Source organism: Lissotriton vulgaris, chromosome 1_2 (assembly GCF_964263255.1).
Source record: "Lissotriton vulgaris chromosome 1_2, aLisVul1.2, whole genome shotgun sequence".
Taxonomy (NCBI): Eukaryota; Metazoa; Chordata; class Amphibia; order Caudata; family Salamandridae; genus Lissotriton; species Lissotriton vulgaris.
Window position 1 is genome coordinate 202,198,045 of NC_141686.1, and position 10,698 is coordinate 202,208,742.

The 10,698-nt window shown below is 41.5% G+C and overlaps 1 protein-coding gene across 1 annotated transcript; it reads right to left on the minus strand.

Moving 5' to 3' along the window:
* Positions 1-469: 469 nt before the first annotated feature.
* On the minus strand, positions 470-1,465 carry LOC147734937 (proto-oncogene Mas-like). Its single transcript, XM_086953694.1, has one exon. The coding sequence runs from the start codon at positions 1,454-1,456 to the stop codon at positions 470-472; it is 987 nt and encodes a 328-aa protein (XP_086809820.1). The 5' UTR covers positions 1,457-1,465.
* Positions 1,466-10,698: the final 9,233 nt, after the last annotated feature.

A 10,698-nucleotide genomic window follows, 5' to 3' on the forward strand; every position in this document is an offset into this window, starting at 1 on the left:
ACTTACCCTGAGCTCTAAAACCTACCCTGAGCCCAAAGAACAACCCCAACCCACTAAGCCCTAAAAACTATCCCCCAGCCCTGAACACTAAAAGCAACCCCAATCCTTAAGAACTACCCACACTCTCCAAAAACCTGGCCTCAGCCCCACTTACCACACCTTGTCCTCTCCCAATCCTTCCTCTGCCGCCCACCCAACTCAGCATCTAGATTGCACACTGCGTTACCATGCATATGCATGGTTAAGGCATATGCGTGGTTAAGGTAAGCGTGGTTCTGCTTGCGGGAAAACGGCATGCATGTCTCAGCCCGCATTATAAAGGCTGTTTCCTACCTTACAGTGGTGGAGGATCTACTGTGCTGACAGATTTCCCACTTTCATACATGCAAGTGAGGCACAGAAACTCCTTTGTTTGGGTCTTTAGAGCATGCATTATATTTCAACAGGTATTTTTAGAATGAAAAACATTCTAGCTGTCAACAGTCTGCTTTTGCCAGGAAGTTTCTGTCTCCTTAAAGATGTTCTCCAGGGCCTGTTTGATGGAAAGACAAAAGCAGTGCTTGTTCCACATCCCTACACATAGGTAGACATAAGGGTTAGTGCTGCAGTATATAGAAGTACAGATGAATATCACATTTGAAAATTTCACTAAAAACATCTCTGATGGCAGTACCCCAAAGTATAACAAAAGATCCAGCACTCTTGCCGGCACCACTGACAGGAGGAAGATGAGGATAGTGACCATAATGACAATATAATGTCTAAGCGGATGGCATTCCATGGAGGTCTTCCGTATCTTGATGATCAGGGTCATGCTTGACAAGACCATGAGCAGGACCACCAAGAGGTACAACGTTGAGGTGAACAGGTAGACACCGGTGCATGACTCAGACCCTGGATCAGAGTATTGAACCTCAAGCTTGCAAACAAAGCCTTCCTGCACCATCACCACACAGGATAGGGCCCAGAATAGAAGACACACAATGACAGCCTGCTTCATGAGTTGTCGACGTTGGTACCACACTGGGAGTAGGACAGACAGGCACCGCTCCACGCTGATGGCCGTCAAGACAAAACTGCTGATGTTGAAACCAATGTTGTAGATCACCCCAGCAACAATCAATGCATTTACACTGTTTTTTCTTGATGCCTCCTTGTTACTCCAGATGCAAATTGACACCACCAGTATGATGGTGCAACCAAGGAGGAAGATGGCATCTCCCATCGCGAGGTTGATAACATAGACAATGACGTTATTTTTTTTCATCCTGAAGAAGAGGAACCACAAGATGATGCCATTTCCGACCAGTCCGATGAGACAGATGACCAAAGTCACGATGTGCAGTATTTGTGCGAAATAGAATCTCTTCAAGTCTTCATCTTCATTGGCCAGTTCTGTACTGTTTCCTCCTGGTTCAAATGTAGTCAAGAGAGAAATTTTGCTAAAGATTGCCATGTTCCTTGTTTCGAGTCCTATTAAAAGAATGAATATATATTGGAGTGAAACATCTTCCAAGTAAACCAGTCCCAGGTGACCACACTACTATACCAAAACAAACCTAAACAATACTTTATGTAGAACATGATGCATCAGGATGCCCCAATCAGTAATTGTGCACTCTATGAAACTGTTGAACAATTATTTAATTTGGTATTAAAAAAGCATGAAAACAATTTGTGAAAATAAGCATTAGTTTTTCCAAATGACCCACTTAATCAAATACATTGCAAATGAAATATCTCAATATTACAGCAGCCAAGTTAGTTTTACCGTAACAGCTATGGCTATTGTAACACTTTTGTAAACACTATCCACCTCAGCACATCTATCTTCATCTTCCCTTACTATCTCGCCAACCACAACATCTCTTCCAAGATAGTACCAGTTAATCCCAACATATAAATCTGTACTTTCACTGACAATCCCAAACGCTAACATACTTATATGCAGCTACCCTGACCACACAGACCACCACAACCTACCAATATGCACCTGGCCTGACTAAACAAACCACAATATGCACAATATTCACATACCTTGACTATTATTAACCACCCCAATATATTGATCTACATCTTCCCTGACAAGTCCAACCACACAGATTCATTGATCTGACAATGCGAAGCATCCCAACATATTCATCTTCAACTTCACACTCAAGCACCTTAAACATCCATCTGCACCTTCACCTACTATTCCAAAAATAAACAAAAGAATCTCCCTGCATCTTACATTGCAATCCCAAACATTTCAGTACATCTATGTAACACCTTCTCTTACAAACCCAAACACTGACCCATGCATCCACACTTCTCCTTATATCAAGTAACCAACATTATGACTCTACATTTCATTGCACCACAAACCCTGAACACATCTCGGTCTTCAAACGCAAGAATCACGGAGGTCTGAGATTCTCTTTTCTTGCCCCGTCCCTCTGGAACTCACTCCCCCTAGGCATAAGACTTGCATCTCCCTACACTCGTTTCAGGTCCCTTCTTAAAACTCACTTGTTTTGTAGTTCGAGCAGTAGAGGACCACCCTCCCCTAGCGCCTTGAGACCCTCCGGGCGAGTAGTGCGCTATATAAATGCTTGATTGATTGATTACCTACTACTAGCGCCTTTCGCCCTGCGGACTGTCTAATCGTGCTCGAGCGCCAAGAAACCGCAAGGTGTTAGTTGCGCTTTAAAAATACTTTTTACATTTCATTTTTACATTACATTACATTACATTACATCTACTTGACCTTTTCTTGAATCCTCAAGTGAAACAAAAAGATAACTTCATCTCCTGTTTAAAAAAACAACCACCAACAACATCTGTCCTCACCTGGAAGAGGGAGTTTAAAGAAGACTGTGAGGAGAGAGAGAATCTGAAGATTGAGAAGAGATGGAAGAATTGGAGAAAGACATAACTTGTCAATAGTGATGAGGATCCATGAGAGGGCTTTACCTGTGCTTGACTGGCTCAGCTGCGTCTCTGATGCCACCGGCTCCCTTAGCAGCAGACTGAACGCGAAGATGTGAGGCTCACTTCAGACCAGTGAGGAATGCTTCTGAGGCTTTCATTGTCTTTCAATGTCTCTCCTGCCAAGTGACAGTCTTAGACTGGTATGTTTTTAAACAGGCAATTGTGTACCAGAGAGTAAATGCACACTGTCAACCTGAAAGTTCGAGCTTCCTCCCTGCAGGAGCGTCTGTTGGGCAATTCTGGCAAAGATGCAGGCCAGCGACATGGGGCGTGCCTGCAACCAATTACAAAGCTATTTTTAAATCCGGATACTTCTACCTTTGGTTGTATTTGGTGTATGTGCTTATGAACTATGAACTATTTTCTGTTAATATACAATGTCAATTACACATGCTTGATCAAATGCATTACATTTCTGAAATGTGCAGGTTAAACTGAGGACTGGTTCATGAAGATGATTGTGGCGAAGGAACAAAGTGCCTGGCAATTACCAGATGCAGTAAAGTCTGCACCTTACTTTAAGTTTTGGTAGGTTAAAGCTACTGGAATGTACTGTAAAGTGTGGATATTAGTTTGTTCAGCACCAAATTCTTCCTGGTGATCTGAAAGAGTCAGAATAGGTGATAGTAGTGAAGGAAGAAGAAACATATCACTTTCTTTTTCTAATGCTATAGCTAGTACCAAAGTACGGATTATCCTAAACCAGTGGTGTAAAACACAGATACTTGTAGGGCCCGATACCATGCACATTTTTAGTAAACCCACTGACGATTCAAATGTTTCTAAGTTGGGGTCATCACCTGTACATTCATACGATGTGGAGAGACTGAGAATGCCACTATCATAGATTAACATTAGACACCAGTGATGTAAGCCCCCTAAACAGATTAGTGCGACTGAGGCACAAGAAGCATCAAGCACTCACCTAGATCCCCTGATGTGCCAGGTGACACAGCCAATATTGCTTCATTGGTTAAATTGCAACCATTATAGTAATTATAAGTGATGTGATGCTTATTGAACCCAGTAATTACTAGATACGAGGAAATTTGCACGCGCCATTAAATTTTGGAAGGTTAAGCATGCCACAATTTAAAGATACATGCACATTTTGAAATAGTAAGCACCGGCATCTCCCTATTAGTTCCTAAAAAAGTCAGAATAGGTGATAATCGTTGCACCTGATAAATTCCAAAACCTTAGTGTTGAAATGTATCAGTAGTTTTTGGTTTTCACTTAAAACAGAATTATAAGAGATAAAATAACACAGAAGGGAATATTTGCTTTTCAGTAGAAACTGCAAAACATGGGTTTTTGCTGCACTTTTGCTGATGTAATGCCCTTTGGTGTGAAAGTAGTACAGGTGGAGCCCTTTCTCTAATCACTTTTTTGTTGTTTATTTTAGGACATTATTATTGAGATGATTAAGTACATGGACCATATCCCCTAGAGGACATTGTGGGACGAGCAGCAACACGCTGTGAGAGCCATTGTCACGTTTCTGGGGTATGTAGCCCTATCTTGCGGCATAAATAGCGGCAGGATATACCTAAAGTACAAATTTACTATTGGCCCACAATGGTGTTATTTCTATTTATTCTAGCAGAATTTGTGAAATTTCTGGTCAAGTCTGTGGTTTTATGGTCATGAAGAATTGATATCTGGAGGAAAGTTTTCCCCTCAAGACAGCCCATATTCTTAGATCAAAATGGGTGCTCTTTCCAGAAGTATCCTCATAGTCTGGTGAATGGGTTGTCAGAAATAGTATATGATGAGTGCGAGTATGTATGCTCTGAAGATAACAAATTGGCCATAAGCTTTTTTTATAGCAGAGTTACTAATGAAAGATATGGTCCTCAAAGATTTCATTGATACTATGATACAACGTGAGCGTATTTCTATGCACTGCTGTTAACTATTTGATCCGAGATATTTATATAGCCTGGAGATGAATGAGAGATAAGCACCTTAGATGAATGAGTGTGTATGAGCATAGATATTTTTTGAAAATTTCCTTTCTTGATGAATGAATGTGCATGAGTCGTGAAGAAGAAGAGAATCATCTGACAGAGCAATAGTTTAATATGGATGTTTTTCTTAAGGTTTAAGAATTAAAATGTTTTGCTAAAAATAAATAAAAAATGTTCTAACAGTACATAAAATTGAACAAATGTGAAATGTGTTTCTTTTTTATATATATTTTTTTTCATATAGTTTTAAAGTGCTGGGATACTTTTAATTTAAAGCCTGAAGAAGGTGGTTGGACCTGCTGATACCACCGAAACGTGTTGCTTCATGGTGTTCTTTAAAAATAATTTTGCATATACCATATGGTATTCTTTCAGACATAATAAGAAAATAATATTATCAAAATTTTGAATTGATCATCATTGTGTGTTTTGGAATTATATAATTCACTTGGACTTTATTTTGTATTTTGCTCTAAATTTTGAAAAAATTCTGATGAAATTGTGGTTTTTATATCAGACTGGATAAACTCTTTTTAAATTAATTTTTAACAATTGTATTGACTTAATGAATAAACAAGCCTATATCGGGCTTTTTGGCTACTGTTATACACTGAAGGTGATTAATTTTGAATATGGTGAGTGAATAGTTTGGTATACTATTGTTTCCCAAAGGGAATTTATTTCAGAGCTAGTGCCCCTTTCCCTAAGCCTTTTCCTGTGATGGATACTCCCCTTACTGCATACTCAGGTCAAAGGGTGTCAGTGTAGGCTACACTGCACCACCATGATGCCATATGTCTTCTCTGGTTGGAGGACGAAGCATTGCTTTCTGAATGCTCAGGTATCAGGATTATACAATAGTTTTATCATCTAACATTGTTACTTGTCAGTAGGCACTGCATCCTATTGCAACATATTACTACAGATTGCCATAGTCTTTGATCAGTAACAGATGTGCAGTGCTACAAATGCTGGGGAGCCAATGCAGCAAAATGTATCAAGGCTTGGGAATAAATCTCAAGTAGGTGGATACTGCTTTGTGCTCAGATGTGTCAGGATTAAGAAAACCACTGTATGAGGATTACAAGGGGCAACAACCCTCCCTTCATATGGACTATTACCTTAATAAATGGAGAAATGTTATAATGACATGGGGCAGTTGTGAATCTCGAGGTAGTGAAAATGAATGCTTCTAAGGTATGTGATGCATTCTGTACCAAAATGCCTCCTACTGCATGACTTATCAAATCATATAGGAACAACTGTGCACAGTTAAGTCCTCCTGCTCCCTGCAGAGCCACAAAAAGTGTTAGTCTCACACTCAAAGAACATTTTGTGGGGTCCATCAACTCCAAACCTTCAGGTTCAAAGTTTGTCACACCATGTTGGCCTATATACAACTGTTCTCAATGACAACAGTTTGTAACTTTTTTCTTTTCATTGTGTACCAAAGCAGTTTCAAAGGTTCTACTTAATGATACACTCTGATGCTGGCATTCTCACACAACCACTGAGCCAATGAGAATAACAAATCTTGGCTTCTGTACCTCTATATTGCTTGTATTCTAATATGAAAGTGAAAATCAATATTCATTAACTTGGAATAACTGCAATGGGGGGTCCCAATATCACACCAGATAGCAGGTATTGTAGGATGCAATAACACCTTCTTAAACTCAACATATTTGTTCAGAATATCCACTGTAACCGCAAATACAAATGCATTGATGTTCCATCAAACCATTTAGAGACTGCACATTTTGCAACACCTGCCCCCACTCTATTTTATAAGAAAATGATTCAATCATTATATATAGAGGTTTCACTCCCATTTGTTGCTTTCAAGTCCTCATGAAGACTGTTAGTGAAGTTAAAAAATGTCTTATCATCAACAGATACTGGCGCATTATGAAGTAGAACCTGTTTACGATCTCTAGAACATTTGCTACGTGAGGGCTTTCAGATTTGGATTTAAGAAGCTCTTCCCTTTTACCGTTAAATATCTTTGTAAGACCTGTCATCCTTAGGGTGGTCTCTACCCAAATGTTTTCCCCACTTACCTCCTCTTTTTGCTGAATCGTTATGCTGGGCTTTACCACCTCTGCCTAGTGCTAAAGTGCATGTGCTTCTCCCCTAAACATACTAACATCTGCATATACAGAATTGCATATTTAGGTTACTTGTAAGCTCCTTGTAAGTGGTTTACCATATACCCATGGCCCATAAATTAAATGCTACTAGTAGGCCTGTTGCACTGATTGTGCCACCCATACAAGTAGCCTTTAAAACCTGCTAAGGCCTGCCACTTCAGGCTCTGTGTGTGGAGTTTACTGAAACTTTGACTTGGCATATAAAACCCAATGCCAAGCCTGAAGCTGCCCTTTAACTACAAAAGTTAATCCCAAAGGTAGCCCTTAGGCAAAGGTGCTATGTAAGTAAAAGGTAGAACATGTACTTTAAAGTTTTAAATTTCCTGCTAGCAAAAGCCCCCTAAAGTTGTTTTTTACTACTGAGGCCTACCCCTCCCATAGGATAACATTGGGGATTCCTTATTCCATATCATCAAGGTTTATTAGCAGATTAGTCAAGTTACAAATGTTATTCACTCAGTTACTCATTTCTCAATAATCACGAAATTCTGTAAAATTAGTCTGTTCAACAGAATACAGTTGAGTATTTATAGCATAGGTTCTATGAGCAATGTCAGGTGCAACTCAGAGGCAGTTTCAGTTCCTCAATAGAACTTCCCAAAGGCTGAAATATAGTGGCATAAGTGTCATGGAGAAAATGCTAAGTTTTAAAGTTGAACCAACTAAAGCTTCAAATCCTAGGTAGTCATTTGCTTTCAAGAGTCTAACTCAAGAGCCAGCAATGTGATGTCTCAAAAAAGAGAGACCTGCAGCAGAATTGGAGAAAAAGTCTCTCCTCTGTAAAGTCAGGAACAGGTCTGTCTTGTCTGTTCTAAGAACACACAATTAAACATTTAATTCCACCCAAAACACCTTTCCACCAACATCACATTCTATGGGGACCAATCAGATGTGTTGTCGTCTTGGAGCTGGTAAACACCCTTCATTTCCATTGTAGAGCACAGGCGTACACAGCTGACTGACCTTGGATACATCATCGGTCTGAATGGTCTGGTACATGAGTATCTTTCTCATCCCATCTGTATCTATTATAACAATTTCAATAATAATCAATAGAATAAGCTGCTAACTAAGTCATGTTATCTTTCACCTGAAACAAGAAGAAAAACATGAAAACATGTAATTTCTCAGTGAAAGACATGTGAGGCCTACTTGTATCTACTCTAAGGTAAGAAAATACATTTGGTTAAAAGTGAATACAATATACAACCACTGTTTATACTTTGGTTGTACAAAGTGTGGCTTCAGTCAGTTTGTTACCACATGGTAACATACACATTAACATATGACTGGTGCAGAATATAAATCATACCATTTATCGCTGTGTCACTCTGTCTCTTTTGAAATTCAAATACCAGTCTTGTTTAGATGCTTTTCTAGGAAATCGGGTAACTGGTTCAGGGAAGTGGGGGGTGATGCCTCCATTGAAGACTCGTGCAGCGATAGTTGACAGGAAGATGTAAGATGTGATGCGAGGTACTGGGCCAGGGATGTGCTGCACAGCGGAAGTTCTGATACGGCCGTGAGGACACCTTTCAGGTTGGCACCAGTTGGGGGTAGGACACACAGTAGACAGAACTCAGGTGCTGGGTTCCTGATGGTTGGAGCCTTTCCTGTTCCAGAGTCTCTGGGTCCAAGACGCACATCCTGTCCTTTTCACTCAAGCACCAGGGCAGCAGGGCAATTGAGTAGCATTGCTTCTTGCAGAGCAACACAACAGTTCTTCTAAGTCTTCCACAGGTCTAGAGATACAATAAAGAGTTGGGTGTGAGGGTCCAATATTTATACCTGTTAGAACTGGGGTTTTCTGGTTGGCTAAGGCCTACGCCAAAGCCAGGCAGAAACCACCATTCTATTCAGGGCAAGGGAGTCACACACCAAGATAACCCCTGCTCCCCCCTTGGTAGCTTGGCACGAGCATACAGGCTTATCTCGGAGGCAATGTGTAAAGCATTTGCGCACGCACACAACAGCAACAACATCCTAGGCACAACACAAAAGGAACTCCACACAAGGTTATATAAAAATAACTTTTGTATTGTCAAAACACATCATATAGTAATCACACAATATACATTGTGCCAACTGGCACAGGCAATATTCACAAAAGATTATTTACACCAGGACAGGGCCACATGGGCCACTGTCAGAATCAACACTTAGTAGAAATAGCACTTTTAAAATTTTGAATAAGTATAGCACAAAATAACAATTATAGGCCACAACCAGTAACCACTGGTATAAGGTAGGTACACACTACGCAATACTAATAACCATAGGCCTAGATCACGCATGGATACATAACCTCTCTAGTATAAACCATATTAGGCAAAACACAACCACCTAAGAATAAAATACATTTAGGGATATAGGTCAGAAGCATTACACATGATGCATAGAAACATTCAGAGGTGTAGGTAAGGCACATGATGCATAAAACACATTCAGAGGTGTCACAGGCATAATGGCATAGCACATTACTCATAACTCACATTTGGGCCTAACCGGTAAAAATACAGTAGGCAATCTCCTCACTAGTCTAAACAGATTAGACCCTGCCTCCTAAGAATACATCATAAAATTAGGGGCGTGACTCACAGAGTGAAAACATCTCACTAGCATAAACCTACATAGGTAAAATAACCTCACAATCACATTGCGCAAACATCACCTTAGGCAGTTACTATCATAAACATAGTAAAATCACATTGCGCAAAAATCACATTAGGGCCTTGCGCTCTACCCTTATACCAGCCCCCTGGCCCACTGGCCATCCAACAAGGGGACTCAAGAGCCCTGTGTCCAGAATGCCAGGGCGTGCTGCCAATGCAGCGCCAATCAGGGGTGCGCCTCCGGCGCAAACCTAAACGTTGCAGCTGCACACTACTTGCTGGGCAGCTGATGACAGTAACAGGGCATAAACGTTGCAGCTGGCACTAAGTGCTGCGCAGCTGTAGAAGGCTTGGCACCTCTGTGCCATCTCCGCACCACACAGGGACTCTCTCTCCCTTGGCGCCTAAACGGTGCAGCTGCCCACTAATTGCTGGGCAGCTGGGAAACAACAAAACAGCGACAGGGTCCTCACTGACCCTAGAACAGGACTGCGCCAACTGTTGGAGCCATCTGGCTCTGGAATCATTAAGGTGTCCCCTAAAGAACTGCGGAGGACAGGACACACTGGGCCCTGGCACAACCGTGCCCTCTGGGCCTGGCTTGAGCTCTCTAAAGTAACAATTCCCCTTCGGGGGTAGCACTGACCCCTGAGGACCCCACTGGGCCCTCTAAGTAAATCCATAACATGTGCCCTCCAAACACTGTGGAGCTTAGCACTAAGCCAAATGGCATGGAGGTGCGGGACCCCGCTCTGGGACTCTACTCGTAACATGGCCCCCCAAGGTGGAGCCACCTGGCTCGAGAACTACGCAGTACACCTGTTGGAGCGGCCCACTAGGCATACGAGGCCGCTCTGACTTTTGTGCCCTTATCAGGCATAAACATTTGGCCATACGGAGCTCCCCCCCAGCCCTTCCTCACTCAGCGGGCTTCTTGTGGGGGGAACTCCTCTTCACGGTGACAGCAGCACCTCTCTCGTAGGGCTTCCCTGG

Bases quoted from the DNA above. Each gene is read 5' to 3' on its own strand.
- LOC147734937 (XM_086953694.1), bottom strand. From the start codon at position 1,456: ATGGCAATCTTTAGCAAAATTTCTCTCTTGACTACATTTGAACCAGGA.